We start from the raw sequence: 20,696 nt of genomic DNA on the forward strand, positions 1-20,696 counted from the left end.
AAAACTTTAACCACAAATTAAGAAGGGCATAATTGAAATAACAAAAACTAAGATCATAACAATGCTTACACTTACACTTCAAAATACCAATAGAATACACCCTGGCATGTTAATTGCTTTGATGCAATTTCAAGATCTTCCTTCAAGATTGAGGGGGAACAGAACTCCAATTGTTCTCAGAAGAGTCGCTGCCTCCTTTCCTCTGTGGCTGAAATCTAAGATCTACCACACTTGAAGACCCTCAAGTACACGGTAAAATCCTGCAAAAGAATCTATGGAATGATCTGATCATAAGCTAACTGCATTCTGCACATATTTTTCTCATCATTCTTATGATTTATGTGACAGGCATGAAACCTTGAATTACACCAAGGAAACTTAGCAGGATGTTGATGGCATGAATATTGCCCACATTCCGGTCCCTGCAATGCTCTCTATCTCGAAATAAGTCGTTGCGTCGCCTAGTCCAGTCCACAGTTTTAATCAACTACTTTTCTCGACGTCTCTTCAACATTTGTCCAGAAGTACCAGATTTGATTTGTTCCTTGTATAATCTACACATCTTTTTTGTTAATGAAAATTGTTTACCTCAAAGGATTATCCATTTTGTAACCTCATGAACTTGTGCCATATAGACTCGAATGGGTCAAGATGGTTAAGATGGCATTGTACATTTTAAGTAAATATCTTGCGTTTAATCAACATCTATTATGGGGAAGGATTAAATGTTCAAGAATTCAGGCGTTCATTGACCTTCAAAATCTTCATGGAAAACTTACTTATCAGAAAAAAAAATGTTGGAGTAATTAACCACCCTTGCAAGGAAAGGAAATGACCAATGAATACTCTGTCCTTAAATAATACTGACATTCAGCAAAGTGGAAAGATTTGGGATGCTTAACCCTATCCATCAAGCTTGTCATCTGTATGGTCTTCTAGAGATACAAATTTCCTAGTCTCATAACCTGCACCAATCTGTGCTACACAAAAACCCTTCTATAGATACAAATGTCCTAGTTTCATAACCAGCACCAATCTGTGCTAAAAGGAAACTTCAGATAGAAAGTTGCTAGTGTTAAGAAAAAGAGCTTCTACTTCAATTGGTACCTAGATTCCTAATCAAAGAATCTTTGCATAATACAATCAAATCACAATTACACCAACGTAGAGAAAAGATAACATCCATTAAGTATTCTGGTAGTGTACCGGAAATCCCACCACATAGAGAGCTACTCAGGGGTGCTATTATACAACCACCAAAATGTTGAAAACCGCACTAGTGAAATAGAGATTTATGTACATCAATCAGTGCTCTCATACATGTAGGATACCATATACTATAGAGGTCATTTTTTCCCCTTTTGAGTACAAAAATATCTACAGGTTCATACTTCTCTATAGAACAAAGTGTTAACCTGATTTATGACTATATTCTTGGAATGTTCAGTACTTCAGATGTGTATTACCCCAGCCAACCTAGCATAGTTCTATCATAAATTTAACTAAAGCAGAAGTTCTATAAGACTTGACGATCGGGAAGGTCATAATTGATATCTTGCCTTGGCTCTTGATTACTCTGCTTGAGATGCAGATGAAAGCCTTGTTTCCACGGAGTCCATACCACTTCTTTCTGCAGGTCCATTAGCTTTACAAGCAACAGTTGCAAACTGGCAGTTTCCTTCCCAAGATGAAGCTCCCATTTTATCACATCCACCAAAACCACCATCCTCTATGGATGAATCCCCGTGAGGATGGAAGCAAGTTAAATCATTCTCACACTGAAGCTTCATTGCCAGACCAGAATATTGCATCCCTGACTCCCCTTCTTTAACTTTAGTGCTTGCAGTACACTGCTTTCGTAAGGGATAAGCACCCAATTCAGTATCAATCTTCCCTCTAACATCGAGCAAAAGGCTTCTAAGCCTCGAGATTTCTGCTTCAAGAATAGCTTGCCTCTGCACTTTCCTAATCAACTGTTGGTTTACCAGTCTCAGTTTCTTAGCTTCCTCTTCCAAGTAAGCTGTATGTGCCTTTTTCTTCTCCCTATATTTCCTAACAGCTTCTCTATTTCCAGAAGACCTCCTAGTCTTTGATGTTGACTTTCTACTATCACAAGGACCATCTACTTTCTCACTAGGATTGTCCACTTTCTCAGATGGAATGACTTGGGTATGAGTATGGTAACATGTGTGAGTATGTGTAGCATCAGGGCCAGGAGGGTTGCAAGTATGGGTGTGAGTACATGTTTGGCCATTTCTTAACAACTCATCAAGAAATGAATCCACAGAGATTGATGCTTGAACACTGCTAGATGAATCGAAATTAGGAACCAAGACATGGTGTGATAGCTCTACCTCTCTATCATCCATCCTATCTTATTTCCTCAACAAACAAAAAGACTAGGATGAACATGTAAAACACTACTAAGTTCAGCCATTGGCACAAAAAGATGAGATAAGAGTCAAAACTCAACTAAACTACTACTTTGAGTCCATCACTTCACTGTCTAAGAAGGACAAAGGAAGTGCTGCAATGGCAGCAACTAAGTAAAACTATGGCATGTAGCCATGGATAAGGCTGGATTTGGGGAAAATCTTGCTATCATAATAAGTCGAAGTGTGCAGGTGTCTTGACCTCTGAAAATCATCTTAATTACCTGAAACGGCAGCACCTCTTTGAAGAGGAAGAATCCAGCCAATCCAGAAGATAGAAAGTTCATTGCAAAGTTTGTAACGGTAGCTTGGAGAGATGATAGAGCTTTTAGGCTATTTACATAACACCCCCACATTAAAGCATTCAGTACTATGACCAGGCCATACCTAACAAGCTATTATTACAACAAAAACAAGTCAGTTGAGTGATAATAGATTATAGATAGGTTTTATTTGTACTCCCGCAGCAAAGACATTTAGATATCTCCTGAGAAGAAAAGAGAGACACGCTCAGATAACTTGTACACTTTCTTGTATCTCTGTTCCTCATGAACACATGCAGGCAAACGATAGATACTAGCAGAAAATTAAGATTTCTACAAATAATCAAGGTTGACTCCTTCCCTGCTAAATTCCATAAGCAGAATTTGGATCTGAATGGATACGCTCTCAGGTATGTAATGATAAACAGCAACTAATAACATAAGCAATATTATAAGTTTTAGCTTATCTCTAACTTTTGTTGATGAGTTTGAATTTGACATGGCATGTGTAATGTGTTATGCTAATTACATTTCAATCTTCATATTGGGAAGGAAAATAAGTACTCTTTTGCTCAAGATTACTAGGCACTCAAACTAACACTGGTATTCCTTAACGTGACAACTTGCATACATGAGCTGATCCGAGTAGGAAGCAGGGCCTTCAAAGAAGGAATTCCAGCTCGAGGCAACTGAACATATAGTAGAAAATTTAGGCTTCTAGAATACACAAAGCAGGAGTGCCTCTTATAAACTAGTTGAAATAAAACAGTATGCAGCCGAAATGGGATGACCAATTACCCAGATAACATTGATATTCACATTTATACTGGGGCTAAAGAGTTAAAACATATTAGATAGAACTGAAGAACAAATTTTCATTTCTCACTACAAATCAACAAGACATATCTCTTATCAGGAGATAAATAGACGTCAACCTAATCAGATTCTCATTCCAGATCAACATGGAAGTTAACAAACTTAAATATAAGACGAATTTCTTGATAATTAACCAAATTCAAGCCATTAATGCTGAATACATTTTCTATTAACAACTATTAACGCCTCTTCTTGCTGATATGATTTAGTTGATTATTGGAGGATATCTCAAGAATCACCTGGGAAGAAAAGTGCTTGGCGGCAATGGCAGTAAGAGCAGCATTGAATCCAGCCGAAACAGCCCATGCGTACCCTTTCATCATCTTCTTGTAGTTCAGAAGTTGTCGTATTTCTGTCCGATCTTTACAAAAAGCAAAAGAGGAAGAGATTTTCAACTTGTTGAACTGCCAGACGACGACGTCCTGTACATTTCTGAACATGGGTTGGGCTGATGGAATTCAAGAGACTGTGGGCCAACTATGATCCCGGAGGCCTCTAGAGCTATGAGGTGTGAAAATGAATTCGTTAATAATAATGGACCCTGTTCCAAGCTTGGTACGCTACTAAGTGTAGCCGAGTCGTGTTAGTTTTGCTTACTTGGATGAGTTGGAGCCCGAGTTGAATCTCGTTAAAGTCGAATAGTGACCATAAAAGTACTAATATTCGTTAAATTCAAGTTTAGGCAAGTTACTTTAAAACTTTTAACTTATCAATGTGATATACAAATATTATTATTATAGTTCTTACTTTGAAGCTTATATCATAAAAGATACACGTATTTTGGTCAAGAATGTTTTGATGTAGTGGTTAGAATTGAAATCTTAGAAACTAGAAGTATTGAGTTCAAATCTCCATTTTTTTTCTTTCTATTTCTTAAATTTCACACCCATTGTACTTAAAAAATATTTTAAAAAACCTGAAATTTGTTTCCTTATCGCATCTATAAATTCCTCTATTAACAAAGAAAATGACAATTTATTTCTAATTCATTTTTGCATTTCTAAGTTTAATCATTTCTGCCATACCTAAGCTTGAATATGTAGTGTGTGAGTTATTAGAAAGAAGCCCAATGAAAAAAAAAAAAAAAGAGTTACTAGAAAGAAAAGGAAATGCTGTAGATCTCAAAATTTAGAATTCTAATATTAATATTGTGCATGATCACAGAATTGAAGGAATTTTATAATCAAATACTAATTATGTGGGATGGAATAAAGAAATCAAATCACAATAATTTTAGATCTAAAACAATGAAGAATGTCACATAAATTGTGATCAATAAGTCCTTTAAACTCTGACCAGTGTAGTCGGTCTAATAAACAGAGAAGGGCTCTTGGACTTTTTCTCATTATTAGATTCAAAATTTGAATCTTAAACCTAACACTTGAAGGTGTGAAGGGTGTAAGCAGAGATGAGAAAGATAAGAAAAAAAAAAATCTCATAGAAAAATACTATAAAATAGCCTATTTATAACCCAGAAGGCAATCAAATACGCAATCACCTAATATAGCACCAATTGCTAAATTTAAATTAACGAAAGTCCTAAAATGTTTTTAAATTTGTCAACAAATACTAACAGCTACGATATGACAATCGTTGCCAAGCTTTGTGCTGATACGAAGTCTTGATTTGTGGTTCATCGACTTAATAATGGACCCTGTTGTTTTATTTCATTGTCTTTTCCTTGCCGTTTCCAGATGTGGCTTTTATTTTAATATTTTTCTACGCAGTTTCCAAGATATTAGACGGATTGAAATTCCTCTATTCACTTTGTCTTTTGAACTAGCTTTCAAACCGTGTAAATTACACATTAATTCTTCAAATTACTCGTGAAAAGGCTCTGTGTCTTTTCTTTTAAGCCAAAAAAAAAAAAAATGAACAGCATTGCTTCATTGGTCAGTAATTCCAATTAAAGTTTCACTAGATCTCCATGCTTTAGTAGATTAGTTAACTCCTCAAATTAATATATTGCAAAGTAAATAATACCCCACCACTTCTTTTTTTGGCATCTGACAACTCATCAGTTTAAGAAAATTAACAAGCAAATGATTGCATGAACTTGAAAGGAAGATGAGCTGTGTACACTTTACTGTTTTGGTATAGGTTCAGCGGATAAACAAATTATATTCGTTAATAGGTTGAAAATGTTAAATTCGTTTGTAACTATGTGGGGACACTTTGGGTTAATTGCAAATTACAAAATTCAAATCCCACATTAAAGGTTTAAGAAAACCCTATAAGAATTTGGCTCCTCTCCAATGAATTCTCTCTTCATTTCTTGTAGTGCGCATCTGGATGCATGACATGTATCTTCATTTATTAGGGAGGGATATGATCATATTAACTTTGACTAATTTTAACCTTTGTTAATAAAAAAAAATGAAGAAATTATCATGGGGTTAATTCCACTTTGTATCATTTAATTATACCCAAGTTTTCACTTTGGTTCTTAAACTTTAAAATAGGGCACTTTAGTCCCTGAATTATAAAATGTTATACTTTAGTCCCTAAAATATATAACTTATTCATTTTAATCCCTAAAGTATGAAATTTATTCCAATTTAATCCCTAAAATATATCCACTTAGGTGTAAAATCTGTCTCACTTCCAATTTATGTTCAGAAAGCATTTCCCGGGGGTACAACTCGAATCGAGAACTTAGGGTAAAGACCGATCCTTAGCTGATTAGTTGGCAAAACAAAGCAACCCTCTTTATCTTTTCTTGAAAGAGTACTATAGGTCCTGTAGCCATTTTTTTTTTTTAAATTAATCTTCTCATGGGACAATTTCTTGTCGGTTCGTCCTTTTCTTCATCACCACCAGAGGGAATCATTGGTTACTTTCCCTACCACCCACCATTACTTTTCTTTTTCATATTTTCTTCTTTCTCTTTCTCTTTATTTTTTCCGTTTTGCCAGTTAGTTGGAAAAACTTGCATTCCTGTTCTGCTTTTGTTACTTTAATGCAGGGAAGGTACCTAAGGTTGGTTCTCAAATGGTTTTTGTACCTGTTTCTCTTTCGTTGCTTTTTTCACTAAGAAAACTTGCATTTCAGAAGCTTGCTTTTTCTATAGTGATGTGATGATTTTTATGTAATTGTTATTGGATTATACACATGATTACAAAAAGTTAAACTAATAATAATAAGGATAAATTATTTTTTCCCTTCTTGTGGTTTCGTGATTTACCACGTAACTCCCCTATGGTTTAAAAACATATATATATATATATATATATATATATATATATAATCTCCTTATAATTTAGATTAAAATATCATAGTTTTCCATTAAAACTGACAATCAATAGTAAAAGTTAATTCAAATTAATAAATTGACAAATTTATCCTTTCATTACCTTTTTCCCCTCCAAACATAAAAAAGGAGAAATTGAAATAAAAAATAGATAAATAAGAACTAGAAAATACCATTAAAGATTTGGTTTGAACACCTATAATGATATTTGCTGTGGAAAAAGATTTCATATTTTTTGTTTCTTATCTATTTGTTTTATATTTCCCTTCCATCTTTTTTGTTTCTTATTTATTTTTTTATTTCTCTTCCATCTCTTTCGTATTTGGAGAAAATTAAAATTTTGTAGGTTTTCAAAATCATCTCTTCATTTCCAAAAAAAAAAAAAACAGAGAGAGACAAAGAAAAGGAAAAAAGAAAAAAAAAGTAGTGTAAGGTTGAATTTGTCAATTTATTAGTTTGATTTTGGCTTTTTACTATTGACGGTGAAATTTTAATCCAAATCATGAGCGAATTAAATATAGGATTTTAAACCATAGCGGGTAATAATAATAATAATAATCACGAAAAGGTATGGGTGTAAATAAGTCCAATAAAGTCGAAGACTCTAGTATTCAAAGTTGTTTGATTATTTTAATAAGGTCAAAATTTTGTTAAAATTTAGTTTGTTTATTTGTTGAACTTGTTTTTTTTTATTGAATTTAAATGTTATGGAACATAAGATGCTATTCAAACTGGCTTGACTAATTAGTGAACTAAGTTTGAATGAACTCTTACCAATCCAATCTCGATTCGAGTATCGGGTAGATTAGTTCATCTTTCAACCTTACAAACTAAGAGGAATTACTAGTAATAGTGTATTTCTTGCATTTTTTTTCTCCAATTTTCTTCTGCTTTCTATTGTTGCAAAAGTTTTGTGCTAACCATTCTCATTTTTTAAACCGTTTCATTTGGTCTTTAGTCCATTTAACAAGTTTTATACTGAGTTTAAAATTCATAAAAAATCTTTGTCAATAAAGAAAATGTAAAAATATACGAAAAGAATATGTGAAAGGCAAAAAAAAAAAAAAAAGGTTCCCCGATGTCTGAAAGTTCATTTTCATTTAAATAGAGACTCAAAATGCTAAACTAAGCGTATTAATTGGCCCCAGAAAAATTGTAAAACTTTTGTCAACTTAAAACCCAACTTATGGCTGCCGCTTACTTTTTTACCAATTCATTATAATTAAACTAAAGCCACACCTAACGAATTGATGTTCATGTTCTTTCTTTGAGCTTGACTTTCCCAAACAAAATTGATTATCCTCATTTATTGCAGGTCTCTGTCTCTCGTTGTTTTCCTTGTGCAAGTTTCTTTCATTTTATCTTCGCCTGGAGATATGGCTGCTGCCTTAGTGGGGGGCTCACTCCTCTCCGCTTTCCTTCAAGTGCTATTTGATAGCATGGCCAGACCTGAATTCCTGAATTTGTTTCGTAATAGGACGGCTGATGATGATCTCCTCCCGAAGCTCAAGAGAAACTTACACACTGTTGGAGCGGTGCTTGATGATGCAGAGAACAAGGAAATACGGAACCAATCGGTCAAGAAATGGCTTGAAGAGCTTCATGACACATTTTATCAAGCAGAGGATTTACTGGACAGAATCAACGCTCAAACTCTGCGAATTAAGGTAGAAACTGAGTACCAAAGCACTACCAGCACTTGGAAAAGTGCCTTAAGAAGATTATGCTTTGAAAGGATTCTGCCTTGTACATCTTCGGGTGATAAGTTTCTTAGGAAGATCATGCCCGAGATAGAAACAATAGTGGAGGGCCTGGAGGGGTATATAGAACAAATTAATCCCTTGGGTTTGCAAGTCATTCAATCAAGAATACAATCACATCAACAACATGAAACCCCTTTGGTTGATGAGATTGCTATTTTTGGGAGAGATGCTGATAAAGAGAAGCTAATTCAAATGTTGCTATCTGAGGATGCAAATGGAGACAATATCATAGTGGTTCCAATAGTTGGAATGGGTGGGCTTTGCAAGACCACCTTGGCTCGAATAGTTTACAAAGATTTGAGGGTGGAAGTGAGTTTTCCCACTAGGGCATGGCTCAGCATATCAGAAGAATATGATGCTACCAGGATATCAAAAGAACTCCTAAGGGAACTCGATATTTCTTTTGTCGACAGTGATAACTTGTCCTCCCTTCAATGGAAGCTACGAGCTGGCCTAACTGAGAAAAAGTTCCTTCTTGTTTTGGATGATGTTTGGAATAGTAATTACAATCAGTGGGATAATTTAAGGAGCCCTTTCTACGGTGGATCACGTGGAAGTAAGATCATTGTTACAACACGGGATCAGAATGTTGCAAGAATGATGGCTAAAGAAAGGTCAATTTATCATCTGGATTTGATAGCAGAGGAGGATTGCCCGTCATTATTTAAGAAGCATGCATTGAAAATCGAGATGCCAATGAAAATGCAGAACTCTAATTGATAGGAAACAAAATTGTGAAAAAGTGTGGAGGGTTGCCTTTGGCTGTGAAAACAGTTGCAGGTATTTTGCGCTCCAGAACAACCCCGGAAGAGTGGGAAAAAATTTTAATAAGTGAAGAGTGGACTCAAATGGATAATCAAAATGGCCCCACACCAGTATTGAGATTAAGCTACATTCATCTTCCTTCTCATCTTCTAGGGTATCCAGGAGAAGAAAAAAGATTTGAGAAAAAGGGTGAGAAGTGCTTTCATGAACTGATAATGAGATCATTATTTCATCAGTCAACTGACCATACTTTCTCCATGCATGACCTTGTCAACGATTTGGCTAGGTTTGTTTTTGGGAAATGTTGCCTTGGGTTGGAAGATCATCAGGAAGGCAATGCTACAATAGCTGGTGCAAGACATTTTTCATACTATCCTAGTGTGTGTGACACTTTTCATAAATTTAATCTCGAGGGGGTCTAAGGATATAAGAACATTCTTGCCATTGAGAATGGATCAAGATTTGGATCGTACGTGTTTTCTAAGCAACAAATTCTTAGAGGATACCTTGCCCCAATTCATGGCTTTAAGGGTTCTTTCTTTGTCCTATTATGAGAATATTGTGAAGTTACCGAACTCATGTAGTGGTTTGAAACAACTTCAATTTCTGGATCTCTCTTCTACAAAAATAAAGGAGCTACCGAAGTGGATTTGTAGTTTCTATAATCTACAAACTTTGTTGTTGTCAAAGTGCAAAGAACTTGAAGAGTTGCAGGCAAATCTAGGAAAGTTGATTAACTTGTGTTGCCTGGATATTAGTGAAACTCCATTGAAGAAAATGCCACCACAAATGGGTATGTTGAGTGCGTCTTTGTATCTCACGGAACTTTTATAAAGAAGTATCTCATTTTTAATTGTGCTAAGGGCACCAGCCCGAGTGCCATGTGCATCAGTCCAAGAGAGTTTTGGGGGCCCACATCCCAATCTGAGAGGAGTTTTAGTTTGGCATCAAATCAAAAGAGCAAGTCATGGGCTTTTGGGCCATTAAGCATTTAGTGTTATTTAGGCTCTTTTGTGTTTTCAATTTTAGGTGTCTTTTGGACTTGGAAATTATTTCCTAAGGTTTTATACTCTCTCTTTTGTACTCTCTGTCTGTCATAGTAAATCTGCTATCCCTTCGCCCATGGACGTAGGTAAATTGAACCGAACCACGTAAATTTCGTGTTTCTCTGTTTAATTTATTTATTTTGTTATTGTCATTATTGAGTTGGCAAGAACCCTATTGTTCTCGTTAGTTAATTTCCTGGGACCAGCTTAACAAATTGGTATCAGAGCTTCAGGTTTTGGGTCATGGTCAGATTTTGGGTTCTTGATGACAATAACAAGTTTTGGGTGCTACAGAGAGTGAAGAAAAAAAATTTTCATTGGAGTTCGGTTGGATTTTGAAGAAGAGTTAATTGGCCTGTTGGAACTCGTTAAGGGTTTTGAGAAGAAGATGGAGCAAGATTACTATGTTCGTGATTTTTAACCCGTTGGGATCTGTTGAACCTTTTGTGAGTTTTGACCTGTTGGAACCTGTTGAGGCTTTTGCATCTTGATTTGTTGGTGGCTCGTTGTGGTTCGTTGGGACTTTTGTGGTTCGTTGAGATCCGTTGGAACTTTATGAAGAAGGTGGAGTTTGTTTGCTATTTATCTACTATTTACCGATGTTGGATACATGCCAAGGTGGAGATTTGTTGAGTGTGTCTTTGTATCCCACATCGGAACTTTTATAAAGAAGTATTTCCTTTTAGTGGTTATAAATATAGTGGAGTTAAGTGAGTTTAATTGTGCTAAGGGCACCAGCCCGAGTGCAATGTGCATCAGTCTAAGAGAGTTTTGGGGGCCCGCGCCCCAATCTGAGAGGAGTTTTGGTTTGGCATCAAACCAAAAGAGCAAGTCATTGGTCTTTGGACCATTAAGCATTTAGTGCTATTTAGCCTCTTTTGTGTTTTCAATTTTAGGTGTCTTTTGGACTTGGAAATTATTTTCTAGGGTTTTGTACTCTCTCTTTTGTACTCTCTTTCTGTCATAATAAATCTGCTACCCCTTCGCTCGTGGACGTAGGTAAATTGGACTGAACCACGTAAATTTCGTGTTTCTCTATTTGATTTATTTATTTTGTTATTGTCATTATTGAGTTGGCAAGAACCCTATTGTTCTCGTTAGTTAATTTTCTGGGACTAGACCTAACAGGGTAGACTAATAAACCTTCGAGTCTTGGCAAAGACAATGGTTTGACAATTAAGGAGTTAGGCAAGCTGCCTATGCTACGTGGTAAGCTATTCCTTTCTGGGCTGGAAAATATTTCTAGCGGTATGGATGCATCCTTAGCGAACATGGAAGGCAAGAAAAACCTTGAAAAGTTAACTCTCAAGTGGAACGGTGATGCTAACAATTCACAAGTTGCAAGGGATGTCCTTGATAAACTACGGCCTCATTCAAGTATTAAGTATCTTAAAATCGAAGGATACTGTGGGATAACATTTCCAAATTGGCTAGTCAACCCTTCATTAAGCCGTTTGGAATCCTTGAGTCTTTCTAGTTGTGAATATTGTCATTCCTTGCCTACACTTGGGCAGTTAAGGTTCTTGCAATCACTTGAAATTGTTGGAATGCATCGTATATCAGCCTTGACACAAGATTTTTATGGAGATGTCAGTGCAACCAAACCATTCCAATCTCTAAAAAAATTGAGAATTAATAAGCTGCCAAAGTCGGAGAGATGGCACATACCAGAAGGTGAAGTTTTCAATAGACTCGAAGAGTTTAGTATAATTGATTATCCCAAACTAATTGGAGAACTTCCCCAACAACTTTCATTACTGCAAAGCTTTGAGATATCTAACTGCAGCAATCTTGTGAGTCCCGATGGTCGATTGAGCATCTTCAATGAAGAGATTCAACCAAAACTCTCGTCTCTTTGTCAATTGAGGATTTCAGCGCTAAAAAATTTGAGAGCGTTGCCCCTGCGACTCAACCAATTTTCTAGGCTTGAGAAATTGACAATTGATGATTGCGAGTCACTTTTACCCTTGCACGTGAGTAGACTACCTGCCTCACTTAAATCACTTGAATGTTACAATTACAATTTGGAATTAGAGAGTGAAAGCTCGGAGGAGGATGGGACCTTGGACTACTTGAGATTAGAAAATTGTGATTCTCTCAAAGTCGAGCGGCTTGCATCGTTTCCCAAGCTAAAAGGTCTTTCTATTATCGATTGCAAGAGTATTGAGGTGCTCTCAATTCCTGCTGCATCTGGGATCGTGAGTAGTACAACAAATTCTGCTAGTAGTGTGATGGCATCATTGCAATTTTTAGACATCATCAATTGCGATAATTTGTTGTCTTTTCTAGAGGGAGGATTGGCAGCCCCCAATCCAACGGAGATTTTTATCCAGGATTGTGAGAAGCTCAAGGCGCTGTCGCAACGGATGGAATCCCTTCTCCCATCTCTTCGATATCTGCATCTAGAAAATTGTCCAAAAATTGAGTGCTTTTGAGAAGGGGGCTTGCCCTCCAGCCTACAATCCCTTAAGATCTTGAGATGCAAAAAGCTCACGAGTCGCCGGAAAGAGTGGGGTCTGGAGAAACTCCCTTATCTCACAGACTTGTGGATTGTGGATATCAAGGATGGAGTAGAGTCATTTCCAGAGAAGGACTAGCAGCTGCCTTGCACACTTGAAGCTCTCTTGTTGCAATCCCTTCAGAATCTAAAAGTGCTAAACTATTCAGGTCTTCGACACCTCACCTCCATCCAACACCTAGTAATCGGCTTCTGCCATAGACTCCAATCCCTACCAGAAGAGGGACTACCTGCCTCTCTCACCACACTAGATATCTCAGATTGCCCAATGTTGAAACCAAGGCTAGAATGGGATAAAGGACAAGACTGGCCCAAGATTGCTCACATCCCTTGCCTGGTAATCGATGACGAGCTAGTTCCTTGATGATGACACCGATCACAGGTGAGGGCTTGCCTCCAAAAGTTACAAGACCTTCATCATCATCTATTTATATAATTAAAGGTACATGTTTGTTTTTCAATTTTTTTCTTTCCTTCATATATATTATTCTCTTGGAATACTCTGAAACCTCAAAAGGCAAAATGACAAGTAATTAGCGCATCTTTTGTTGTGATTGCAGTGCGAATTGCCTGCTGTGAATAACTAGGATGTGCTGAAAGGACAGTTGAGGCAATAGCCTTTACTAGTGTAACAATCTCATAATATATTACTTTCTAGCTACAGATTTCACCATTTGTATTACTTTTTCAGCTTTTTTTTTTCTTAAATAAGAGCCCATGCTTTTGGTTTATTTCTGCACCCTAGTCATGTAGGCCACAAATTTAGGCAGACAAATGTTTTCCTTGGTAACTGCTGATGGAGAACGAAAACCTACAATAATTAGGCTGTTCTTAAACTTTCTTAATGTTTTCTGTGCTTTCTTTGATACACTCAATAATTTTTTGTTTGAAGCTATAAGCTTATTTTGCCTGACTTGTTAATGTAATTGTTTTATAATCCTTTAATTCTGCTTTAAACTATAATCGAACACAATTTGCTTCTTCAAGAGCAATTTTAAAGTACTCTAATCTTGTCAAAATTTGATGTATCTGCCAGGACGTGGGTTGCTCTCTCCCAATCGAGGTGATACACCTTTCTCAATACTTTAAGGACCATCATTGCTCTATCTTCAGCCATTGCAAAATGGGGGTGGTGACCTCCATCTTTGCAATAGATTAATATTTATAGAATGACGGCCATTGCAAAGTTGTTGACATTATTTTTAGTGTAGAGAAAGGAAGAAGATTAGAACAAGGTAGCTCATATTTCAAGCATGTCGATGATAAACTTACCTTGCGATCAGTCATGCACTTTCAGTTTACATTACAATTATTATTATTTTTGGTTCATTGGCATTTTAGTTTGTTTCCCTAACATCAAGATCTGTTCTTCCTCTATGCCATAGTTATGGTAACTCTTAAAATTGTTTTGAACACTACACAGTACAATGTAATGTAAATATTTCACATATTATATTCAATTCCTATTAGGGGAACTGTTATGCACCCATTCTATACGAGTATTTGTTCTTGATGGCATCTTTGAAGGTTTGTTATTTTCCTTTTTCTGTTAATTCCTGAATTTCCTGAATTTCTTTCTTTATCATTATGCTATTGTAGGACATCTTCTCTAAGATTTCACTAAACTAAATACTTCCATACCTATTATGCCTATTTTAAACTATTCCAGCACTTTCTTTTGCAAATTTCATTTTTATTTTGAGGTTAATTGAACAATTTTTTATGGTAAGATGCAGTTTACTTCCACATATCTTTAACTTCCTTGGTTTTTCATACAGCAAACAGACCAATGTGGAAACCATCAACCAGAATATCGCAAGCTAGAACCTGTCATGCATATATGTTTTTCAGGCCACAACATCATGCTGTCATTATTCATTGCATTATGGTAAGGTTTTTAGATCTAGAATTGCATATCCCCCTCAAAATATAGTCTAGACTTGGGTGTTGTATGTTGGTTGGGAATCACTAGTTTAGACATGAGATGAGAGATAACACAGCTAATGGGATTTATGCTGTGTTATTCAAGCAATTCAAGGTACACATAAAAATAATATTTCTATTCATATGAAAAGTAGTGTGAATCAGAAGCTCACCAGGCTTAGGTGCCCGTTGTTGGTTTCAATGGTATTGACCCTTTTTGACGTGGTAGCATTAGATATGTATAAGGCACCATTGCTGGATATTTCTTTGTGTTTGATCCTAAATAGATGAAGAGTTCATCAAATTAATTTGGAGAGTAGAAAGGGGTGCAAAAACAAAATGAGCAGAAAACCAGTGATGGATATTTGTGCTGATGACAATTATGACTTAATTTCATTTTTATCTTCACCTTGTATTTGTCTAGCTGATGTCTAAATTTCAACTTTCTAAGATCTTTCTACTCAAAAAGGGTATAAACATCAGATGAGTACATTTTTGACAATAACCATCAACAATTCTGAATAAACAGAAAGGTGAATAAATTCAAACTGCTCACTTATTTTAGCCCTTAGTAATAAAAAACAGAAAGGAAGCAATAACTACTGCATAATCATTTTTTCTGAAAAAGAAAAAAGGCAACTAATTTGAAGTGGTTTCTAATATCTCTTCCCCTTGTATGTTGTTCTTCATGGAGTACAATTGACTGCACTCTATCTCTGGTATAGCTTCTTTAGTTATGTATTTGCTGCATAATCCACTCTAATGCTCTGCTCCACTTCTGATGTTTTCATATTATCCTATGCAACAAGATATTCTAGGTATGTTGCACTTTGTATTCATTGTAAATATTTTCATATATCCCTATAGACCTTTGATGAATTGGAATGAATTTCTGTAATTCAAGCACGCTTCTTGAAAAAGAGTTGATACTCAAAGATGGCATTTGCTCACCAGTAAGTGGGGGATCATCCGTGGTTGCCTTTCCTGCTCTTTCTCTTCCTACTTTCTACATAGGAATTATGTAAAAATTTGAAAGACAAATCATTGTTTACAATTCTTTGTAGAATTGAGACCATGATCATTTAATGCCTCTTTTCAGAAGTACGTATTGCAAGGAGCTTAGTTCGCTGCTTGGAAAAATGCAAGCCCTCCTCGCATCTTTATGTTGAAAAATGTGGCAGCATCATGTAACTGAGAGCTTTTGAGCTAGGTGTTGCCTCCAGACTGCAACCATATCCTTTTGATGGAGGATATTGCAGAGTTTCCCTTCTTGGTCAGACTGCAATATTAGTGGCACTGAAAAAAAAAAGTCACTTCCATAATACTGGCTCCTGTCTTTCACCCTCACCATCTTTCACTTGGAGCAGCATAAGAGCTGAAGAACAATGACCTACAAGTGTCTTCAACACTTCATCTATCTTGAAGATATGGAAATTACTGACTGCTCTTAGCTCTAGTCGCTAAAAAAAGAGTTGTTGGTGTCCTCCCCTGCTTCCACTATGCATGAAAAATATGGTTTTCATTGTCCAAATTACCATATAATAAGAGAAAGGAGGGGAAAGAATGGCCCCAAGGTTTCTGATATAAACTGCATAGCTTTCAATAGTGAGCTAATTCTATATTGAATCTTGCTTGTCAGTCGCAAGAGCTTGACCTTGGGGGTGTAAAGGTACGTTCTTCTGTTAGATTCATTTTCTAGGAATGCTCCAGTGCCTCAAATCACGGGAGCATCATTTGTTGTGCATATGATCCCAGCTTCTTGATAATAATTTTGTCAACTTACTCTTTAGTTCTTGTTTCTCTTTCAGAATTTTTCTTCATGTTCATGGCCAACTTTGCAAAACATAGGATTTGCCTACTCCAAGGATCCTATCGAAAAAGTGCTAGCCACATCATACTTCTTGCCTTGCATTTGCAAATTACATGTTCAAGAATTTTTCAACATTTGAGGTGACATTCGCCCTCCTTTTTCAGTTCATTCCTTCCTAGTCACTTTTTAGATTAGATCATGGAAAAACTTTTCCTTTTATGCAATTAACAATACGGGCGCAATGTGCAATTTCCATTGCATTTCTTATTTGGTTTCAATTTTAGTTTTGAATACTCCTGGCATATTTTTGTTTCTATCACATCACTGAAGTGAATTTGGGAAGTATTAACATGATTGTATCTGCATTCATCAGAGAAAAACTTCAAATCATCACTATCACTACCACTATCACATCCACTAAGAAATGGAGATTGGAGTTAAAGAACTAAACGCAAATCAGATTATGAAACTTCAAAAGGAAATTAAGATTCCAACCTTTTCTGCAACTAATGCAATGGCTCTGAGGGCAGCAGCGGGTCCCTTCGTTTGTTTCAGGTGAAGAGGGGGGAGCTTGGTAGCGCTCGAGGTAGCTATTTCTGCTGTGTAGATCTGCAGCTGTAAACTCATGTTTTGAATGGTTTCTGATTTTGGTAAAACACGTGGAGTTGGAATTTTTCTAGAGAAATGTCTGGACGCTGATTCGCAAATTCGAGTGCATCTTAGTTATTCGGTGGGTGCAAAATGGCCTTTATGCAATATGTTGGCAAAATTTCGATCTCTTCTGTAACAGCTTCATGTGTCAGTTGCTCATGTCTTTCGAGGACCAAATTCGGTAGCAGATCCCTTGGCTTCACTTTCCTTGAATGGGCAGCATGTTTTCATTTGGAACCAGCTACCTAGTCAATGTAGGTAGCCATTGCACTGGACAAATTTGATTTATCTTAATTGAGGCATCGTTGTCAGACAAACTGGTATGCCTTTTTCATTGAATATAATCCGCGGTCTGATTGTGTCCGTCACTTGCAACCAAGTTACGGACCGTAATCTTCTCATTTTCCTAATGTGTTGGTGTTTCTTTCTTTTTTTATGATACCTGATTTAGCCCCTATTAACCAAATTTCCAGTATTAGATTGCATGCAAGAATCTTATTAAGCATATAATTCTTCCAATTAGACAAAGAGCACATGCAAACACTACATAAATTAATGTTGTATCTAATATGATGGTAAAGTCTTGTGCCAACAGTGTCTTCAATTCTACCATATCCTTACTTTGTATCATGTAATGAATTTCTTTAACCAAAAGTCTAAAAGTTTCCACTGATTATGTATAAAGGGTAAAACTCCTGCCGTGTTACATGATCAAGATTAGGCATCTTTTGGAATTCTAGAAGATCAAGAATTTTTTTTTTAATTTCTTTTGCTCCTGCACGTGCGTGGAAAGATCAAGACTTGAAAGTCGAATTGTTCCAAAAGTCAAAATTCTTTTCAGGAAGAGAAGGCACATGAATTGCCTGCAACATGACTGATAGATGGAAGAAAATTGGTTTTAATTTGGACCCTTCAAGAATAAGATTATCAGAGTATACACTGATGAAAGGAATGGAGGAATGCTTTCTTTAGGATTTTGTCATTGGAAGTCTTAGGCCTTGTTTGGACAGCAATTTTTCTTTGAACAATTACCTTTTTCCGTGAATCAACTACACCCGTTTTCCAATCACATTTTTCATGAACACATTTTTCAATCACCTTTTTAACTAACATATATCAAATCGCTACAGTAACAAAAACTTGACGGGAATTTTAATATAAGTACAAGTTTAAATCCAATTTACACCTATTTTGACTGCAAGTATACAGGTCAACTAACAGTTTAGGGCATATATCGAGTCGATCTCACGAGAAAGATCGGACAATTATGGGCACTACTAAAACTTTTCTATTATTTAGACGATCAATGAATTAAAAGAGATAAAACTATGCTAAACTTATGCAAGAAAATAGTAAATAAAAGCTCCTTAGGCTATGATATCCCTAACTACTCATGCAAGTGCTTCTTTTGGATCATTCAGTACTACTATCTTGGCTAGTTATGGCGTAATTTCCTTATGTTTGTGAAACCTACTTTTCTTATGTATGTAAGTTCTGTAAGATATGGAAGGAATAAGTGAATAACGGTATTTGTAAGAGGTTCTTCTGCAGAGCTACTTGAACCTTTTTTTTTTTTTTTTTTAAGTTAATAGAATTGAAAAAGTCTACTTTTCTCAGCTTCTTGCTCATAGATTTATGTGATCTGGTGACTGCAGGCAGTCGAGAATCTGGAACAAAAATTTCTGAATATTGCTGTCATGCTCTTTTGACCTTGGAAGTTCTCATACATCCTAGGGCCCTTCCATTTATAGATCTTCAATCGGCAGTTGACCATTATGGTAGTGCTAGCCTCAACCTTCCAGACGTACACTTCGCAGATCACAGAAAGAACACTTCATTTCATTTTAGCACACTAGGAAAGGAGCCTTCTCAGCCAGAGTCTGGGGATGATGATCTGTACGAAAGGTGGTTAGCAAATGGTGATGAAACAGATGTCAATGACCTTGGAAAATATACCAGCAGTGATAAAGAATCCTCTGGGACCTCTACCCATCCAGCATTTGAAAAGCTTCCTCATGGTGATTCTCCTTCCGAAAGAAATGAGCATGAAGGTGGTGAATTTGGGGCATCAGTCTGTTCCATCTGTCAATGAGCTTTTGGTCGGTGGAAGATAGGGCTCATTCCGAGAGGAGACAATGAGTTTTGATGGCAGAGACAACGTGAGAGAGGTCTGAAAGGTTTCTGATGGGTGTTTTTCGTCCGGGATGTATTCCTTGAGAAGTGACCGCAGTAGCTAAGGCTTCAATGCGATGTCGTACATACCTTGAATGTGACTACTGGCCGCCATTGAAGAGAGACGAGAGAGTTGAGGGTATAATTGATAAACCCTGCATTTTTTAAATTTTTTAATTTTTTTTGTCAATCATCATTTTTGTATTTATATCCTAATCTAACTACGGAGGGAGATCCAACTGAACCTACGGGAGACGGATAGGGACAGGATTATCACTTAATCAAACGGGTGCACTACCCACCGAGGAACATGGTACCTGAGAATGTTAAATTGATTTTACCACCCAATTCAATGTTCAATTTATAGATGATTTAACTTTTCGCTTTCTTATTTTCTTTTGAGTTTTTTTTTTCAATTATTATCTTATAGCCTTTAAGGTTTCATATCATTCCGTAAGAATTAATCAACATAATTGATGAGAACTTATAGTTTTTTCATCCCAATTTTTTTTTTCTCACTTTGAAGACAAACTTGTAAATTTCATTGGACATAAAACTTCGAGCTATTTCTAATTCCTGGCTTATTACCAACTATGTTACATTGGGATGCCAAAATAAACATTTGTGTATCATCAAATGAAAATCACTACAAATCCTCCACGGGTAGTCCGACTAATTTCGTAATCTGATAATTATCGGCAGATCCCATTATTAATCCTCGTGTACTACATGGCTGCATATTTTTGGCGTAAAACTCTACATTGCTACGTATTTTTGGGGCAAAAACTCTGCGCAGCTTTAAGAGGTTAATTCCTAAAAGTGACAAAAAAAAAAGAAAAAGAAAATACCACAATGGTTCTAAAATAATGAGCATTCCCACTGATTGACAGAAATTGCCGCTGCAAGAGAGGCTTGCACCAAACCTTTCTTCCATACAACAGCTACATTCAGAACTCTCATTTGCAGTTTTTTTTTTAAGTAATCTAAATATCGGAAGCTGAAAATAATCTGCCGTCTACTACACATTGTCCTGACGATCATCTAGGTGGCTGTTTTTACAACAGGAGACAGAGTCTTTAGAAGTGACATCGGCCGACGTATGGTGTGATTGAGCAGAAGCATCATACTTAGAAGCGTTAGAGCTCCAGCTTGATGAGCTATGCCAACTGCCAGATGACACAGGTACGAATGACAGAAGAGTTGATACTCTCAAAGTGACCTGCCGAT

At 36.3% G+C, this 20,696-nt stretch overlaps 1 protein-coding gene, 1 long non-coding RNA gene and 1 pseudogene across 2 annotated transcripts; 1 reads left to right on the forward strand and 2 right to left on the reverse strand.

Moving 5' to 3' along the window:
• Positions 1 to 1,112: 1,112 nt before the first annotated feature.
• On the reverse strand, positions 1,113 to 2,547 carry LOC140003722 (basic leucine zipper 23-like). Its single transcript, XM_072080376.1, has one exon. It carries the CDS (start codon positions 2,367 to 2,369, stop codon positions 1,572 to 1,574), a length of 798 nt encoding a protein of 265 aa, XP_071936477.1. The 5' UTR covers positions 2,370 to 2,547; the 3' UTR covers positions 1,113 to 1,571.
• Positions 2,548 to 2,689: 142 nt separating this feature from the next.
• On the reverse strand, positions 2,690 to 3,926 carry LOC113732407 (uncharacterized). Its single transcript, XR_011840715.1, has 2 exons — positions 3,811 to 3,926; positions 2,690 to 3,384 (listed from the first exon to the last, which is right to left on the reverse strand). It is a non-coding gene; the product is annotated as an uncharacterized lncRNA (long non-coding RNA).
• A 4,256-nt stretch (positions 3,927 to 8,182) lies between these two features.
• On the forward strand, positions 8,183 to 17,707 carry LOC113728969 (putative disease resistance RPP13-like protein 1; annotated as a pseudogene).
• Positions 17,708 to 20,696: the final 2,989 nt, after the last annotated feature.

This window comes from Coffea arabica, chromosome 2e, assembly GCF_036785885.1.
Source record: "Coffea arabica cultivar ET-39 chromosome 2e, Coffea Arabica ET-39 HiFi, whole genome shotgun sequence".
Lineage (NCBI taxonomy): Eukaryota > Viridiplantae > Streptophyta > Magnoliopsida > Gentianales > Rubiaceae > Coffea > Coffea arabica.